General features: G+C 38.8%; 2 protein-coding genes across 3 annotated transcripts in view; both read left to right on the top strand.

Moving 5' to 3' along the window:
- LOC131012585 (protease Do-like 7) overlaps positions 1-20207 on the top strand; it is a 498535-nt gene that overhangs the window by 147355 nt on the left and 330973 nt on the right. The window lies entirely within an intron of this gene.
- Positions 1348-18326, top strand: LOC131012595 (anthocyanidin 3-O-glucoside 6''-O-acyltransferase-like). Of its 2 annotated transcripts, none has more exons than XR_009097389.1 (2): positions 1348-3088; positions 17988-18326. XR_009097389.1 is itself a non-coding variant. In XM_057940578.1 (2 exons), the coding sequence occupies exon 1, from the start codon at positions 1465-1467 to the stop codon at positions 2824-2826; it is 1362 nt and encodes a 453-aa protein (XP_057796561.1). In that variant the 5' UTR covers positions 1348-1464; the 3' UTR covers positions 2827-2861; positions 18087-18326. The 2 variants fall into 2 exon arrangements, 1 of the variants encoding a protein (XP_057796561.1); XM_057940578.1 differs by having other exon boundaries at positions 1348-2861; positions 18087-18326.

Raw genomic sequence — 20207 nt, 5'->3', positions numbered from 1 at the left:
GTGCTGAAATACTATATGAAATCCTACGTGCCATATTTGTCGATTACTAATACAATGTTAATTTGGGCATATTAAAACAATGTCATTTACAGTTAAAATTAGCATTTAACAAAATAAATTAAGAATCGAAGTATTAAATTGAGAGAAAGTGAGATGAATGAAGCTAATGAGAGAAAATGACAAGAAGTAATCCAAGAAATCAAAGTAATAGATATAAACTCTTTTTGCTGCAAAAAAATATGATTAGATATAAGGATTAGGAGAAAACGAAAATAGGAATTAAAATGATTTTAGGGTTTTTAATTGTCTAACAGCCTGAAACGACATTGTTTCCATTCAACTGATGTTATATCTATTTTACACACAATCATATTTATGTCAAGTTGGGATTATACGAAAAATAGAATTTCAAAAATAATTTTGTTTTATGATTGTGAATGAAGGTATTTAATTTCTATATAATAATAATCTGTGATGTCAATTGCCATTATAAGTAATTTAAATAGTTTACAAATAATTATAAATATACGTTTATATACCATGTTCAAAATTATAATCAATAAAATTTGATAAACTTTGAAATTATACCTTTTTAGCAAAAAAATGATTTTAGAAATGTATTTAAATAAGTATGTTTGAAGGAGAAAGGTAAAGCAAAATGATATATTTCATTTTTATTGGGATTTATTTTTTGGCATCAAATAATTATTCAATTCTTTTATTAGTATTCTAAAAAATTCTAATATAATTTATTTTCCTACTGATCAATTGAAGCTTTTCTAATAAGATGACATAGGTAATGAGCTAACTTAGAAAAAATAATTTTATGCATGATTAGCTCATGTTTTAAAAATATATATTGTGATGTGAATACTTTTTTTTATTATTATTATTTCTTCATTTCCTTTAATTTGAATGATGTGTTTATTCTATAATTTTAGAGAAGAAAACAAAAGTTTCCATCAAATAGGTGGAAAATTAAAATTGATACTTTTGAAAATTATAAAATAAAATTAAGGATCTTTACTGAGTAATTGATGTAGATTATTTTAATTTTTTAAGAAAAAATAATTTACCTTTACTTATATTCTAACTATATTTAATATTTATTTTTTTATTCATTTGATACATTATTTAATTTTTTTTATATAAATTAATATGATTAAATAAAGAAATTTAAAGGTCGCGCCACAGGGGCTCGAACCCAAGACCTTCGGTTTTAGACATTAACCCTAATCACTTAGCCGATATACACTACATCATTTAATTTTGATACAAAACTATAATCGCCGCACCAGCGAGTGTACTAGTGCAGAAGAAACAAAAGAGAGAATGGTAAGTAGAAAAAAACCCCAACTTTATATAACACAAGAGAGAATGGTAAATAGAAAAAAACCCTAACTTTATATATATAACACACAAAAACCCTCATAAACGTATAACTAATTAACTAACCCCACCGCCATGACCACCACCGTGCTCGAAAGCTGTGGGGTTGCGCCGCCGCCGGGCGCGGTGGCGGATCAATCGCTGCCGCTCACGTTCTTCGATATCACCTGGCTGCATTTCCAACCCATGCTCCAGCTCCTCTTCTACGAATTTCCCTGCTCCAAGCCACATTTCCTAGAAACAATCGTTCCAAAACTCAAACAATCTCTCTCGCTATCTCTCAAGCACTTCTTCCCCCTCTCCGGCCACGTCGTCTACCCTTCGTCGCCGGAGGAGATGCCGATTTTCCGGTACCTCTCCGGCGACTCCGTTACTGTAACCGTCGCCGAATCCAGCGACGATTTAGACGATCTCGTCGGAGACCTTCCGCAATCGGCTGATAAGCTTTACAGTTTCATCCCTCGATTGCCGCCGGTCGTCGAGGAATCCGATCGGAAACTGCTCAAGGTCCTCGCCGTGCAGGCGACTCTCTTCCCCGGGCGCGGCGTCTGCATCGGGATCACGACGCATCACTGCGCCAACGACGCGCAGTCGTTCCAAGGGTTTTTGACGAGCTGGTCGGCGATCAGTAGAGGAGATGGCGATGAGGAATTCGTGAGCAAACATGGCGAGTGCCTGCCGGTTTTCGATCGATCCTTGATTAATTACCCTCTGAAATTGGACTCGATTTACTGGAAAAATGCTCAGAGAATCCCCTTGCAGTCGCGCTACCCTTCCCTGCCGACGAACCGCGTTCGATCGACCTACACTTTCACCCAATCGGAGATTAAGAAACTGAAGAATTCGATTCAGGAAAGGATTCCAAATTCAGCTCACCTCTCATCTTTCGTCGCGATCGCAGCTTATATCTGGACTACCATGGCGAAATCACTCAGATCTGAAGCAGACAACAACAGCGAAGACGACGGCGACGCGTTTTTCTTTATTCCTATCGATTTACGGCCGCGTTTGGATCCGGCGGTTCCGGGGAGCTACTTCGGCAACTGCCTGTCCTTCGCGCTGCCGAGGATCGGGCGGCGGGAGCTGGCCGGAGAGGAGGGGCTGTTTCTGGCAGCGGCGGCGGCGGCGGCGGCGATAACGGAGAGGACGGGCGACAAGAAGATTCTAGAGAGTGCGGAGAAATGGTCGGGCGAGATCAACAAGGCGTTGCAGGAGTCGTTCTTATCGGTAGCCGGGTCGACCCGGCTGGATCTATACGGGGCGGATTTCGGGTGGGGCAGGGCGAGGAAGCAGGAGATATTGACGATTGATGAGCAGAAATATGCGATGACGCTTTGCAAATCAAGGGATTTTGTGGGAGGATTCGAGGTTTGCTTGTCTTTGCCCAAGGACAAAATGGAGGCTTTTCATGCTTATTTTGCCAAGGGAATTAATTAACCTTAATAGTATGTGTGTGCGTTTCTTATTCGAAGGTCAGTGGGTGCTCTGTTTTATATGAATTCTTGATTTTATTTTTTACCCTCTCTTGTGGATTGGTTGAAAGCCACATGCATCTTTTGGTTTCTTGGAATTCTGTTTTGTGTAATAAGTTGATTAAGTAGAAGTTTTAGAAGGTTGTCTAGTGGTAGTGGTAGTGGATACATAATTCAGCGCATTACATGCTCTTTTTGTGTTGATTATTACATCATAATGTGATTTGGTTTTGTAATGACCCGACTTTTTATTAAGGATTATATACTTTTAATTACTGATTTAAGGATGTATTAGAGTTCAGCATCCATTAATAAAATACGAACTTATATGAATTTGATAATTTATATATGTTATGATTTATTTTTTTTATTATTTTCAATAGATGATGCACTCAAAATATATTTTGAGTCCATTAATTTATTGTGGAGAATTTAACACTGAAGTGTTAAATATGAATCTTTTATCGATTGTTTACTTAAGCCCATGAGTAATTTAATTTATGTTAGAAGCAAGCTCAAATGGATTTTATGCTTCAATAAGAATTTGGCTTATATGTCTTAATGTATTTAAATGAGTTTGGAACCATATAATTAATACATTAATCTCTTAGATATTTTATTACATATATAATCCTAAGCATGCTGAATCCTAAGCATGCTGAAGAATTTACTACGCATGCTGAAGGAAATTCTTCAGTCTTACATGCCAGCTGAAGAGTTCATACCTGTAAGTTGAAAAAAATTCCACAATCCTCATCCATCCAAACCACCCCATTTTTCTTTAAAACCACAGCCACTTTCACCATTCTCACACCACCATTTTCAACTACTGCAGCCCAATTTCACAGCCAATTTTAAGGTAATGCAACAAAGAAATTTCTGCATCTTTCCATTCTCTTCCCAAATTGATTCCTAATTTTTGTGATATACAATATCTGCAGAGACTATTATCCACCTACTCAAGGTATCATCACCCTCAGGGAACCACCAATACATACCAATTCATACGGCTGTTCAGATATTTCACAACATGTTTACATATGCACATATGAACTGAAATTTACAGTATTTGAAAATGAATTCAGTAAAAAGCCTATTTCTATGTTTTGAATTAAATATGAGGCTTGAACCCTGTTTTGTATATGTGAGTCGAGATCAGAGGGAGGCGGCAGCCTTGGTGACTCGTCGTCGCCGGCGGTCAACGGACGGCGACGGAGCCGCGGTGGCTCCGATCTGCCAAAGAGGAGGAAGGGAGATAAGTTTTTCAGATTTTAATTTAGAAAAGGGAAAGGATGAGGGAAGGAAAAAGAAAAGGAGAGAAAGGAAAATTAGAATTACCTGTTTTCAGACGGCGGTCAGCGGCGGAGCCTTGGTGGCTCGTCGTCGGCGGCGGCGGCGGTAACGTGACAGCCGTGACGTCGCCGTTGCTCCGATCCAGCCAAATCAAAAGAGAGAGAGAGGAGTTTTCAGTTTTTAATCTAAAAAGGAAAGAAGGGGAAAATGAAAAAAAGGTTAGGGTTTTACCTGGGCTCTCCGGCGACGGTGGCGGCTCCTGGCCGTCTGTCCACCGGCGAAGGGGAGGACGACGCGGCGGCGCGGCTTTCGCCGTGTCTGCGTGCGTGTGTGTGTGAGTCAGTGAGAAGAGTGAGACCGAGGGAGGAGAAGAGAGGGGGAAAAGTTCAGGGAGAGAGAAGGAGAAGCCGCGCCGCACGCCGGCGGCGACGGCGCCGTTGAACGGCAGCGGCGGCGGCAGAACGGCAGAAAACGAGAGAGAGAGGTCCGAGAGAGAAAGGCGAGAGAGAGAGTGAGAAAGAAGAGATGGGGCGCAGCTAATGTGTGTGTTTGAGTGTATTTAGTGTGTGTGTATATTTAGGTTAGAAAAGGGAGCCGGGTTTGGGCCGGGTTTGAGCCGGGTTTGGGCCGAAAATCTTGGGCCGATTTAATTAAATTCTTGGGCCGATTTAATTAAACTCTTGGGCCGATTTAATTAAACTCTTGGGCCGATTTAATTAAATTCTTGGGCCGATTTAATTAAACTCTTGAGCCGATTTAATTAAATTCTTGGGCCGATTTAATTAAATTGTTTGGACCGATTTAATTAAAGGATTTGGACCTATTTTAATTAAATTGTTTGGTCCTTATTCAAAGAAAAACATGATAGACTTAATTTATCTAATTAATTTGGGCTTATATCTATTTAAATTATTTGAGCTCTTAATTATTAATTTAAATTGAGCTTGATTAATTTAATTATATATTGACCTTTAAATTAATTATTTAAATGGAGTTCTTTATTTCAAGTATTTATAAATGGATTATAAAATGAAATATTTCGAGTTATACTCTCATTTAAATTAATTCTTTTCAAAATGACTTATTAATATGGATTATTTGAAAATGATTAAATGATTTTAAAAATAAGAAAGCATGATCTATGATGATATAATTTATCTATGTAATATTATAGGTTTTGTTTTTAAATGACGGAATATTTGACTAGATGACATAAATAGAACGAGTTATGATTAATGCGCATGTTGATGTTCGAATAAATAGTTTCGAACCTAAATGATAGTTATGTGATAATGTTTTGAGTTTAAGGTTTTGACGAGATAAGATTAATTCTTTCCAGTCCACATTAATTATTACTTGGACTCCTATTATTTATTAATAATGGGTCTCGAATTTATATTACTTGGGCTCCTACGATTTAATTGATGTTGGACCTAATATTATTAATGCATTGGGCTTTGAATTTATTCATTTGGGCTCAAATTAAATTCCTTTTGGGCCTAGTTTATTTTATTGGGCCGGAGATTAATTTAATTGGGCTTTGCTTATTTTATTTCCATTGGGCTAATATATATATTGTTTGGACTCTATTATTTTTATAAATGGGCTCTTATTATTTATTTTGTTTGGGCTTCTATTAATTGTTAATAATGGATTTATTATTTTTATTAATTGAACTCCTACTAATTTATTAGTTAAGCCCAATGAAATTTATTAATTTAGTCCCCATTATTTTAATCCTAATTATTTTAATTAGTGATAAATTTTTAAGACTTACTAATCATTAATTAGTAAGTAAATTAGATTATTTTAAGATGAGTAGATTATTAAAGATTAATAATCCGACCTCATAAGACGAGCTTTAATTCCTTAAATAGGATTAACACCTCATAATTTAATTAAAGGAATATGAGTCATGCATAATCATTTCACGCATCCTCATTTATTGAGATTTTTCGAGAATTAGAATCTTATTTTATTTTCTCGGATTAAAGGTCAAGCACCAGAGTTAGAGCTAAAACCGTGAGTCGGCTATTCAGGTAGGCTTTCTACGTATAAATTAAAATTATATATTAGAATTGTTAAGACTTTATGCTTATGAATTTAAATGATATTGTCAATGCCTAAATGCTTTATGTTTTATTATTAATTGCCTATCTGATGTTAATCGAATTCGGATTCTGGATGGGACCGCAAATCCCTTCGGAATTAGTGTACACCTTGTGATCGTGAGTCATCTAGCGGGTTGGCCGATCATAGTGTCCGTAGAGGGAGGCCTCCCTCTCGGCACGAGTTACTGATATGGTAATTAATGATATAAAATACCTGCGCGGGTTATTGATGAAAGAAATGATATTATGTTTGGTAAATACGAGTCTTTAAAGGAAAACCCTCGTATCTTACTACTGTTGAAAGGCTTGACAATAAAATATTATGCATGTATGTAAATTTCGGCAAGTGTCCACTAAGTACTTTTGTACTTAGCCCTGCATGTATTTTTAAATGTGCAGGTTGAGCGGTGATCGAGGATGTAGTGTGCAAGCGGAGCTTTGTCAAACTAGGATGATTACCTCAGAGTAGAGTATATGTCTTCATACATATACTCAAATTGTTATTCCGCTGCGAACACTGATTATGTTAAGATATTATGTCAAACAATATGTATTATTTAATAATGTACTAAAACTATTGAGTACCCCGTTTTGGGATAATATTATGTACGGTCCCCTTGTGGCCTTCATTGATATCTAGATATTTCGATTGATTTCCTTATACAAGTCGAGTCATCAAGAAACCGAATATGCCCCTTTCTTACTCCCGCTCCTAAATTCCCTCCCTTAGTCGCGGTTTCCCCGAATTTGCTATCCTTAGCAAGTGCGGTCGTGACAGAATGGTATCAGAGCATTTCTTTTGCTCTGAGTACTACTCATTCCTTCTAAGTTGAGTCTAGATTAAGTAAGTTAATACACTTTTGAACTAGTTGACAAAAGCTTGGCACTACATCTCGTCACGCTCAACGGAGGTTATGGTAAGTACTTTCAAGTTTTAATTAAGTTAATTTCTTGAAATGTATGAAGCATGAATAAGTATGACTATTGTATGAATCACAAGAACTTAGAACTGTTAAATTATATATGCTCACTCTCACGACGGAACATAGAAGAGAACTTAGGGAGATGCCTTAACTTTTTCTTCATGTTACGATGACATCGACAATGACGGTCGAAATAGAGAAAGAAGAATCACACGAAGGGTCGCATGATGAAACCACGAGCATGAAGATTGAGCAACGTAACGAACGCCAATAGTACGTTGATGGCATGGGCATAGCTTAAATATTCGAGTGTTTTTCTACGATGAGATCTCGAATTAACTTGGCCTTTCGAACTTATTTTGTTGAAACTTTTAGTGCTCGTTGTTAGATTTAAGAAAATATCATCATCACATAACAAGCCCTAAGTTCGGTAAATAACGACACTAGAACTATATGATAGTCGAATTAGGTAATCTGTGATTAAGTATTAAGAACCTGTATGACTTGTGTAAATGCTAGATTTAGATGATGAGGTATTTTTGCACGTTATGGTTATTGAACCGAACTTGTTTTCCGATTTTAGATATTTAGAACCTTATCGCCTTAAGTTACTTGTCGTGTGCTACTTTTGACAATAGAACTTCCTTTGTTAGATGGCGAGGACTGTTTTCACCCGACGACGACCACTACCCCCATGGGCTAGTCCAGAGGAGGTCGAGCGGTCCTACCGCACCTATGCTCCATGTCACGGGGATAACCTCGGACAATTCCTCGCAGGTTTTCACAGACACTGGGTCGAGGCGAGTGCACATGGAGTATCAGGGTATGACGGTATCCAGAGGTTGATCTTACTGTTACCTTCCGAGTGGCAGGGATGGGCTAGGCAGATCTCTACCCAATACATCTTTCGCCGAGAAGATTACCACGACCTCATGGGAGACTTCCCTAGCTTTATTGCGGAGCTTCAGATCTGTTTCACTTTGTGGGGCCGCGCCCCTCTAGGGCCCTACATCCTTCCGGGAGACTACGTACAGGTGGGAACGCCTTTGCCAGCGGAAGCACCCACTACTGCTCCCGAGCCCTCGATGGCCTTGCCCCGAGATCCTCCACCACGAGCCTCAGTTCTAGGGCGCCGTGGTAGGCACGATGACGAGGCAGGCCCTTCTCGTCCACGGGCTCGCAGGGATTTCCCATCGCCCCCTGACTCATCAGCCCGGGCTGCTACTCCTCCACCACCAATGATACCTACGGCAGAAGCAAGGCTTTCGACTGCCATGGCCAATGCTGACAGGGTCATGTCCAACCTGAGGGAGTTCATAGATAGGGGCAAAGCCCCTATGCAGGAGGATGATGGTACAGTACCGTATGGTACGATGAGGAGTACTCATCCCGAGCCCGTGCCAACTCCAGCTCCGATCAAGCCTCGTACCACGGCCAGGATCAGCACCAGAGACGATCCGATCCGTGAGATTGCGGACGATATCTTCCGCTCAGCCCAGATCATGCAGGAGACAGGCGAGGGCCAGGGAGAGACTCCGTTGCCCAGCTGGGAGCCGGGCGAGGATGAGGAGGAGGACCCCGAGGAGGATGAGGAGGAAGACCCCGAGGAGGATCCAGAAGAGGACCCCCTGGCGTCACCAAGGAGCAGTCGTACCGCGACTCAGAGTTCACAGATTTGATAGTTTTTAGCTTGTGGATGTACTCCGGAAACGATGATTCGTTCCAATGACTATGATTTTATTTATGTTGTTTCTAGCTAGCATTAGTACGGAAATGTTGGTCTCTAGGACGTTCCGTAAATAAAAACCCTTTTGTGATTGCTTAACTAGTAAGCCGGTACATCATAGGGAGTACTGGATAGACTTTACTTACATTTTGGGTTGACAATGTAAAAGCCCTCGATGAGACAATTTTTCCATGAGATATAAATGACCCTAGCATGGGTTTTCTGCGACGATCTCGTGTATGTTTTATGTTTCTCTACGGGTTTTATTCTTCACAAGTCAGTTAAGAATGTAGTAACTTTAAATAATTTGACTTGTGTATGCAACGGTTCCTGTTAATATCTTAGTTTTGGAGTTATGATAAGTTAAATTTGACAAACAGTTCTTTGTTAATTGCCTTAGAGATTCCTGTATAGAATGTATTAAAAAGGGTGTTTGTAATTTGCAGAATGCCGCCTAAACGAGGTCGCCCCCCTAGGAGAAACGTTAACAATGATGGAAATCGCGATGAAATACCTGAAGGGCGGCGAAACGACAGGGAACCTACCCCACCCCCTCCACCCCCTGCTAGAAGGACTGAAGAACTGTTTCTTCGACAGAATCCGCCCACATTTACTGGGACAGGCGACCCAGCCGAGGCCGAAGCTTGGATACGCGCCTTGGAGCGTATCTTCACTTTCCTACACTGCACAGAAGAGGAGCGACTCTCGTGTATGTCTTTCCAACTAGCCGGATCGGCTGACTTTTGGTGGGAAGCCCGCCGAAAGACTCTGACTCCCGAACAATGGGCAGCATACACTTGGGAAGACTTTAAGACGGGATTATATGATAAGTATATTCCCAAAAGCTACAGAAAGAAGAAGGAGGCTGAGTTCTATAGCCTGAAACAAGGGAAGAAGACGGTGACAGAGTATGACAGAGAGTTCTGCGATCTATCGCGTTATGCTCCGCAACAGGTTGATACTGATGAGAAAATGGCGGAGAAATTTTGTGCCGGTCTGAGGCACGAGATTCGGATGACTCTAGCTAGTCATGGTGGACTCTCATACACTGAGTCTTTGAACAGGGCACTGGACATCGAAGCTGCGATGCCAGTAGAAAGGTTGGCTCCGCCACAGACCTCAGCGCCAACCAACCCACCTGCACGCCCTCAGAACTTTAAAGGGAAGCGCAACTGGAACGACCATAGAGGAAATGAAAACCAGACTAACAAGAGGCCATGGCAAGGAAATGCGCCGTTGGGACAATATCAGCAACAAGGACAAGGGAAGCAACAGGGTCCTGCCCCGGCTGGAGGCAGTCAAAGACAAAATGAAGTTCCCCTTTGTCCAAAATGCCACAAACCACATCGTGGTGTCTGTAAGGCTGGAACTGACAGTTGCTACACGTGTGGCCAGAAGGGCCACTACTCCTCACAATGCCCCAACAAACAGCAGGGCGCGGCAATCAGGGCCACTTATGCCCAGCCCCTGCAAGCAGTTCAAGGGCAACACCAGCCCCGCCAACAACAGCCATACCAGCAGCAATACCAATACCAGCCCCGCCAACAACAGCCATACCAGCAGCAATACCAACACAAGAACCAACAGCGCCAACAGCAACAGAGGCGGCAACAACCATTGCCGCAGCAGGCGAGAGCCTTTGCTCTCACCCAAAACCAGCCCGAGAAGAACCAGGGAAACCTGGCAGGTATGGGCAAGCTTAAAGGTTTTTCCATAATGATTCTGTTCGATACTGGTGCCTCGCATTCTTTTATATCTGCCCCTTGCGTAGATACCGTAAAAATCGAATCAGAACGAGCTAAGTGTGCCTTAAGAATCACTACACCCTCAGGAGAAAGATCTACCACCACACATGTTTGCTCGAACGTAGAATTTGAAATAGGAGAACTTAAGATGGTAGCGAACAATCTTAATATTCTGCTCATGTGGGACGTAGATATGATCTTAGGAATGGACTGGCTAGCTGAGAATCATGCCACCATCCTTTGTAGTGAACGAAAAATTTCTATTCGACCACCTGGAAAGGAACCGACGGAATTTCACGGCATAGGTATGAAGAAAAGAGTACCAGTGATATCCGCATTACAAGCCAGAAAAGAGATGATGAAGGAAGGAAGCACAGCTTATCTCGTCTACCTAAACGGGGAAGCTAGTGAAGACAAGAAAGTGGAAGATGTGGCAATAGTACGAGATTTTCCAGAAGTTTTTCCTGAAATATTGCCAGGACTACCTCCAGACAGGCAACTAGATTTCACCATTGATCTAGAACCTGGATCTGCCCCAGTATCAAAGGCACCGTACAGGATGGCCCCAAAGGAACTACAAGAATTAAAGGTGCAACTACAGGAACTCTTGGACTTGGGTTTCATCAGACCCAGTGTCTCGCCTTGGGGAGCGCCTGTACTCTTTGTCAAGAAGAAAGATGGAACCATGAGAATGTGCATTGATTATCGAGAGTTGAACAAACTGACGCTTAAAAACAAATATCCTCTTCCAAGGATAGATGATTTGTTCGATCAACTCAAAGGAGCCAGTGTATTCTCAAAAATAGATTTAAGGTCTGGGTATCATCAACTGAAGATCAGACCAGAGGATATATCTAAGACCGCTTTCCGCACAAGATATGGTCACTATGAATTCGTTGTCATGCCATTTGGTCTAACCAATGCACCGGCAGTATTCATGGACCTCATGAATCGAGTTTTCCATCCATACTTAGACAAATTTGTCTTAGTGTTTATAGATGATATCCTCATCTATTCTAAGAATGACCAAGAGCATGAAAATCATTTGAGAATCATCCTGGAGACATTAAAGACGGAGAAATTGTTCGCCAAATTCAGCAAGTGCGAATTTTGGTTGAAAGAAGTAATGTTTCTAGGGCACATCGTATCAGCAGATGGAATCAAGGTGGACCCCGCCAAGGTGCAAGCAGTGCGCGAGTGGAAATCACCAACCACACCTAATGAAATCCGGAGTTTCTTAGGTTTGGCGGGATACTACCGGAGATTCATCGAAGGATTCTCTAAAATAGCGAGACCAATGACGCAATTACTTCGCAAAGGAATCAAGTATAAGTGGAACGAAGAGTGTGAAGCCAACTTCCAAGAGCTGAAGAAGAAATTGACAACTGCACCAGTGCTAGCAGTTCCAGCAGCCGATAAAGAATACGTGATCTTCACGGACGCGTCCAAAAATGGGCTAGGTTGTGTGTTGATGCAAGAAGGAAAGGTCATTGCCTACGCCTCGCGACAACTAAGGCCACATGAATTGAACTACCCCACTCATGATCTGGAACTGGCAGCAATTGTGCATGCTTTGAAAATTTGGAGACACCATCTATACGGAGTTAGATGTGAAATCTTCACTGATCACAAAAGCCTTAAGTATTTCTTCGAGCAGAAAGACTTGAATATGAGACAGAGGAGATGGCTCGAACTCGTGAAGGATTACGACTGCGGTATCAACTACCACCCGGGAAAAGCTAATGTAGTAGCTGATGCTTTAAGTCGTAAAACTCAATCCGAGTTAGGACTTCTTCTCACTCAAGAGGACACGCTTGTAAGGGATTTTGACAAATTGAAGATAGAAGTGGTTCAGCCACCGGCAACGACAAGAGCAATTATTGCAACTCTAGTAGCCGTCCCAGACCTCAGAGAAAGGATCGTCAGTGCCCAGAGAGCGGATGAGAGCTTGGAAAAAGTTCGTCTCAAGATCCGAACAGGCACGCCAGGAGGCTACCAAGAGGCAACGGATAACGCAGTTATTTTTGAAGGAAGATTGTGTGTTCCCCATAACGAGGAACTGAGAAACGAGATCATGAGTGAAGCTCATGACACGCCCTATACCGCTCATCCCGGAAGTACCAAAATGTACCAAGATCTAAAACAGAAATTTTGGTGGGACGGGATGAAACGAGATATAGCCTCGTTTGTAGAGCGTTGCCTTGCATGCCAGCAAGTGAAAGCTTTACATCAACGACCATATGGGAAATTACAGCCATTGGAAATTCCAGAATGGAAGTGGGAGCACATAGCGATGGATTTCGTGACGGGTCTACCCAAGACAAATAGGGGCAACACATCTATTTGGGTAATAGTAGACCGTCTCACAAAAAGCGCTCATTTTATACCGATTCCAATTACCCATGGATCGGAGAAACTAGCCCAACTGTACATTCGTGAGATTGTACGGCTACATGGAATACCAATATCCATTACTTCAGATAGAGATTCAAAATTTACTTCTAGATTTTGGATCAGTTTGCAGAAAGAGTTGGGAACGAGATTAAACTTTAGCACCGCCTTTCACCCTCAAACAGATGGACAATCAGAAAGGACAATTCAGACCCTTGAAGATATGTTGAGGACAGTGGTGCTAGACCGAGGAGGAAGTTGGGAATCAGTGCTGCCATTAATCGAATTCGCCTACAACAATAGTTACCAGGCAACCATTGATATGGCACCTTATGAGGCGCTGTATGGAAGGAAGTGTAGATCACCACTTTACTGGGATGAAGTGGGTGAAAGAAAAATCCTTGGGCCAGATGCAGTAAGCGAGATGATTGAGACCATCCGCCAGATTAGAGCAAGAATTAAAGAGGCTCAGGACAGACAGAAGTCTTACGCTGATACCCGACGAACCGAACTACAATTCCAGATTGGAGACAAGGTTTTCCTTAAAATATCACCCTCGAAAGGGATCGTTAGATTCGGTGTTAAGGGTAAGTTGAGACCCCGTTTTGTAGGACCTTATGAGATCCTTGAAAGAATAGGTCCCGTAGCGTATAGGTTGGCACTGCCACCTAGCTTTGGAAACGTCCACAATGTGTTCCACGTGTCACAGCTGAGACGGTACGTGTTTGACCCCAAACACGTGATTCACCAAGATGAAATGATTCTTAACCCAGACTTGACGTACGAGGAAAAACCTGAAGCCATTTTGGACCGAAAGGTGCAAGAGTTAAGGAATAAATCGATCGCGTCAGTCAAAATACTGTGGAGACACCATGGACCGGAAGAAGCAACGTGGGAACTTGAGGACCAGATGAAAGAAAAATACCCAGAACTTTTCACATAGGTATGCAAATTTCGGGACGAAATTTCTTTTAAGGGGGATAGTATGTAATGACCCGACTTTTTATTAAGGATTATATACTTTTAATTACTGATTTAAGGATGTATTAGAGTTCAGCATCCATTAATAAAATACGAACTTATATGAATTTGATAATTTATATATGTTATGATTTATTTTTTTTATTATTTTCAATAGATGATGCACTCAAAATATATTTTGAGTCCATTAATTTATTGTGGAGAATTTAACACTGAAGTGTTAAATATGAATCTTTTATCGATTGTTTACTTAAGCCCATGAGTAATTTAATTTATGTTAGAAGCAAGCTCAAATGGATTTTATGCTTCAATAAGAATTTGGCTTATATGTCTTAATGTATTTAAATGAGTTTGGAACCATATAATTAATACATTAATCTCTTAGATATTTTATTACATATATAATCCTAAGCATGCTGAATCCTAAGCATGCTGAAGAATTTACTACGCATGCTGAAGGAAATTCTTCAGTCTTACATGCCAGCTGAAGAGTTCATACCTGTAAGTTGAAAAAAATTCCACAATCCTCATCCATCCAAACCACCCCATTTTTCTTTAAAACCACAGCCACTTTCACCATTCTCACACCACCATTTTCAACTACTGCAGCCCAATTTCACAGCCAATTTTAAGGTAATGCAACAAAGAAATTTCTGCATCTTTCCATTCTCTTCCCAAATTGATTCCTAATTTTTGTGATATACAATATCTGCAGAGACTATTATCCACCTACTCAAGGTATCATCACCCTCAGGGAACCACCAATACATACCAATTCATACGGCTGTTCAGATATTTCACAACATGTTTACATATGCACATATGAACTGAAATTTACAGTATTTGAAAATGAATTCAGTAAAAAGCCTATTTCTATGTTTTGAATTAAATATGAGGCTTGAACCCTGTTTTGTATATGTGAGTCGAGATCAGAGGGAGGCGGCAGCCTTGGTGACTCGTCGTCGCCGGCGGTCAACGGACGGCGACGGAGCCGCGGTGGCTCCGATCTGCCAAAGAGGAGGAAGGGAGATAAGTTTTTCAGATTTTAATTTAGAAAAGGGAAAGGATGAGGGAAGGAAAAAGAAAAGGAGAGAAAGGAAAATTAGAATTACCTGTTTTCAGACGGCGGTCAGCGGCGGAGCCTTGGTGGCTCGTCGTCGGCGGCGGCGGCGGTAACGTGACAGCCGTGACGTCGCCGTTGCTCCGATCCAGCCAAATCAAAAGAGAGAGAGAGGAGTTTTCAGTTTTTAATCTAAAAAGGAAAGAAGGGGAAAATGAAAAAAAGGTTAGGGTTTTACCTGGGCTCTCCGGCGACGGTGGCGGCTCCTGGCCGTCTGTCCACCGGCGAAGGGGAGGACGACGCGGCGGCGCGGCTTTCGCCGTGTCTGCGTGCGTGTGTGTGTGAGTCAGTGAGAAGAGTGAGACCGAGGGAGGAGAAGAGAGGGGGAAAAGTTCAGGGAGAGAGAAGGAGAAGCCGCGCCGCACGCCGGCGGCGACGGCGCCGTTGAACGGCAGCGGCGGCGGCAGAACGGCAGAAAACGAGAGAGAGAGGTCCGAGAGAGAAAGGCGAGAGAGAGAGTGAGAAAGAAGAGATGGGGCGCAGCTAATGTGTGTGTTTGAGTGTATTTAGTGTGTGTGTATATTTAGGTTAGAAAAGGGAGCCGGGTTTGGGCCGGGTTTGAGCCGGGTTTGGGCCGAAAATCTTGGGCCGATTTAATTAAATTCTTGGGCCGATTTAATTAAACTCTTGGGCCGATTTAATTAAACTCTTGGGCCGATTTAATTAAATTCTTGGGCCGATTTAATTAAACTCTTGAGCCGATTTAATTAAATTCTTGGGCCGATTTAATTAAATTGTTTGGACCGATTTAATTAAAGGATTTGGACCTATTTTAATTAAATTGTTTGGTCCTTATTCAAAGAAAAACATGATAGACTTAATTTATCTAATTAATTTGGGCTTATATCTATTTAAATTATTTGAGCTCTTAATTATTAATTTAAATTGAGCTTGATTAATTTAATTATATATTGACCTTTAAATTAATTATTTAAATGGAGTTCTTTATTTCAAGTATTTATAAATGGATTATAAAATGAAATATTTCGAGTTATACTCTCATTTAAATTAATTCTTTTCAAAATGACTTATTAATATGGATTATTTGAAAATGATTAAATGATTTTAAAAATAAGAAAGCATGATCTATGATGATATAATTTATCTATGTAATATTATAGGTTTTGTTTTTAAATGACGGAATATTTGACTAGATGACATAAATAGAACGAGTTATGATTAATGCGCATGTTGATGTTCGAATAAATAGTTTCGAACCTAAATGATAGTTATGTGATAATGTTTTGAGTTTAAGGTTTTGACGAGATAAGATTAATTCTTTCCAGTCCACATTAATTATTACTTGGACTCCTATTATTTATTAATAATGGGTCTCGAATTTATATTACTTGGGCTCCTACGATTTAATTGATGTTGGACCTAATATTATTAATGCATTGGGCTTTGAATTTATTCATTTGGGCTCAAATTAAATTCCTTTTGGGCCTAGTTTATTTTATTGGGCCGGAGATTAATTTAATTGGGCTTTGCTTATTTTATTTCCATTGGGCTAATATATATATTGTTTGGACTCTATTATTTTTATAAATGGGCTCTTATTATTTATTTTGTTTGGGCTTCTATTAATTGTTAATAATGGATTTATTATTTTTATTAATTGAACTCCTACTAATTTATTAGTTAAGCCCAATGAAATTTATTAATTTAGTCCCCATTATTTTAATCCTAATTATTTTAATTAGTGATAAATTTTTAAGACTTACTAATCATTAATTAGTAAGTAAATTAGATTATTTTAAGATGAGTAGATTATTAAAGATTAATAATCCGACCTCATAAGACGAGCTTTAATTCCTTAAATAGGATTAACACCTCATAATTTAATTAAAGGAATATGAGTCATGCATAATCATTTCACGCATCCTCATTTATTGAGATTTTTCGAGAATTAGAATCTTATTTTATTTTCTCGGATTAAAGGTCAAGCACCAGAGTTAGAGCTAAAACCGTGAGTCGGCTATTCAGGTAGGCTTTCTACGTATAAATTAAAATTATATATTAGAATTGTTAAGACTTTATGCTTATGAATTTAAATGATATTGTCAATGCCTAAATGCTTTATGTTTTATTATTAATTGCCTATCTGATGTTAATCGAATTCGGATTCTGGATGGGACCGCAAATCCCTTCGGAATTAGTGTACACCTTGTGATCGTGAGTCATCTAGCGGGTTGGCCGATCATAGTGTCCGTAGAGGGAGGCCTCCCTCTCGGCACGAGTTACTGATATGGTAATTAATGATATAAAATACCTGCGCGGGTTATTGATGAAAGAAATGATATTATGTTTGGTAAATACGAGTCTTTAAAGGAAAACCCTCGTATCTTACTACTGTTGAAAGGCTTGACAATAAAATATTATGCATGTATGTAAATTTCGGCAAGTGTCCACTAAGTACTTTTGTACTTAGCCCTGCATGTATTTTTAAATGTGCAGGTTGAGCGGTGATCGAGGATGTAGTGTGCAAGCGGAGCTTTGTCAAACTAGGATGATTACCTCAGAGTAGAGTATATGTCTTCATACATATACTCAAATTGTTATTCCGCTGCGAACACTGATTATGTTAAGATATTATGTCAAACAATATGTATTATTTAATAATGTACTAAAACTATTGAGTACCCCGTTTTGGGATAATATTATGTACGGTCCCCTTGTGGCCTTCATTGATATCTAGATATTTCGATTGATTTCCTTATACAAGTCGAGTCATCAAGAAACCGAATATGCCCCTTTCTTACTCCCGCTCCTAAATTCCCTCCCTTAGTCGCGGTTTCCCCGAATTTGCTATCCTTAGCAAGTGCGGTCGTGACAGGTTTTTGTTGGAATTCTTGATTACTTTTTTTTTTTTTGAATCTAAATAATGTCATTTACATATGTTTCATGTGTCATTTACTATTTTTATATATTTCAGGTCGAGCTGCGTGAGGCTGCCGTCGTTGCTTAATCAGGAAAAATGTATTAGGTGTTTATAGTGTTGAGCAAGATTTCCTTCAACCTGCTACAAAATTTAGTTTGTGGAGTGGTAGTTGATAAATAACACTTTAGATATATGTAAATGATATTATTGACTTTTGTTAATGCCACTATATATTTATGGATTATGATGTGTACGTGTATTCTATTTTATTTTGAATGAAGAAAGTATTCATAATTTCTTGTTTAACATGTAAATGACCATGTCTATAATAGACACTATATTATTGAAAATATTTTAAGTGACAATGTTCTGATATAAAAATGACATTATAAGATTATAAGTGCCACTGTTCTGTTATATACTATAACATCTCAATGACACTTTTCTTATATTCAAATGACATTATAATATTTGAAATGATATTCTATATAATTGACACTATTAGGATATATAAATGACACTATAGTATTTTAAATGACACCATAACATTTTAAATGACATTATAATATTTAAAATCTTATAGTGTCATTTGAAATTACATAGCGTCATTTGAAATTTTATAGTGTCATTTGAAATGTTATAATGTCATTTGAGTCAACAGTGCCATTTGAAATGTTATAATGTCATTTGAATCAACAGTGTCATTTCAATTATTAAAATGTTATAGTATTATTTTTATGTCGGAGTAGTGTCATTTGAAATCTTATAGTGTCATTCAGATTGAAATCTTATAGTGTCATTCGGAATGTTGTAGTGTCATTTGAAATCTTGTATTGTCATTTGTTTGTCGGAGTAGTGTCATTTGAAATCTTATAATGCTCTTTAAAATGTTATAGTGTCATTCTAAATCTTATGATGTCATTTGAAATGTTATAGTGTCATTTGAAATCTTATAGTGTCATTTGAAATCTTATTGATTTGTGAGTGATGGTGTGGTTGCTTGAATCTTGGCCTCGTGTTTGATCTAGTGGAATGCCAACATGAACTTGAGTCTGTGTTGTTTTGCTCGGTTTGGTTGTGACTGTGAGATGAAACACCAAATGAGTTGCAAGATCCGAATTGTATTTGTGCAAGATCCGAATTGTATTAAAATAGCCTATAGGTGTATTTCGCCCCCATACACTTATTCCAGACCTTCCGGGACCTAACAACACTACTTATAATAATTAACACTATGACATTTCAAAGACACTTTCACATTTCAAAGACACAACTCTGATATAAAAATGACACTACAAGATTTTAAAAAACACTTTAACATCTCAAAAGACACTGTAACATTTGAAATGACACTTTAAGATTTAGAATGACACATAGACATTTCGAATGACACTACAAAATTTCAAAAGGCACTACAAGATTTCAAATGACATTTAGACATTTCGAATGACACTACTAGATTTCAAATGACGCTATAACATTTAAAATGACACTACAACATTTAAAATGACACTATAACATTTCTAAAGAAACTATAAAATATCAAATGACACTTTAACAATTCAAAAGAAACTATAAAATATCAAATGACACTACTATATTTCAAACGACACTATAACATTTGAAATGACACTTTAACATTTCGAATGACACTACAAGATTTCAAATGACACTACAAGATTCGAAATGTCATAGTGACATTTTAAGTGTTGTAGTATTATTTGAATTCTTCAAGTGTCATTTGAATTCTTGAAGTGTCATTTGAGTGTCATTTGAAGTGTTGAAGTGTCATTCAAAAGACACTTTAACATTTGAAGTGACACTATAAGATTTAGAATGACACTATAAGATTTCAAAATGCACTACAAGATTTCAAATGACACTTTAACATTTTGAATGACACTACAAGATTTCAAATGACACTTTAATAATTTGAATGACACTACTAGATTTCAAATGACACTATAACAATTCAAATGATACTACAATATTTGAAATAACACTATAACATTTCAAGTGACATTTAACATTTCAAAAGAAACTATAAAATATTAAATGCCACTACTATATTTCAAATGACACTACTCCGACATAAAAATGACACTACAAGCTTTCAAAACACACTTTAACATTTCAAAAGACACTTTAAGATTTTGAATGACACTTAGACATTTC

This window comes from Salvia miltiorrhiza, chromosome 2 (genome assembly GCF_028751815.1).
Source record: "Salvia miltiorrhiza cultivar Shanhuang (shh) chromosome 2, IMPLAD_Smil_shh, whole genome shotgun sequence".
Taxonomy (NCBI): Eukaryota; Viridiplantae; Streptophyta; class Magnoliopsida; order Lamiales; family Lamiaceae; genus Salvia; species Salvia miltiorrhiza.
The sequence above is the reverse complement of the archived record's forward strand: the minus strand, read 5'-3'. Positions and strand labels throughout refer to the sequence as shown.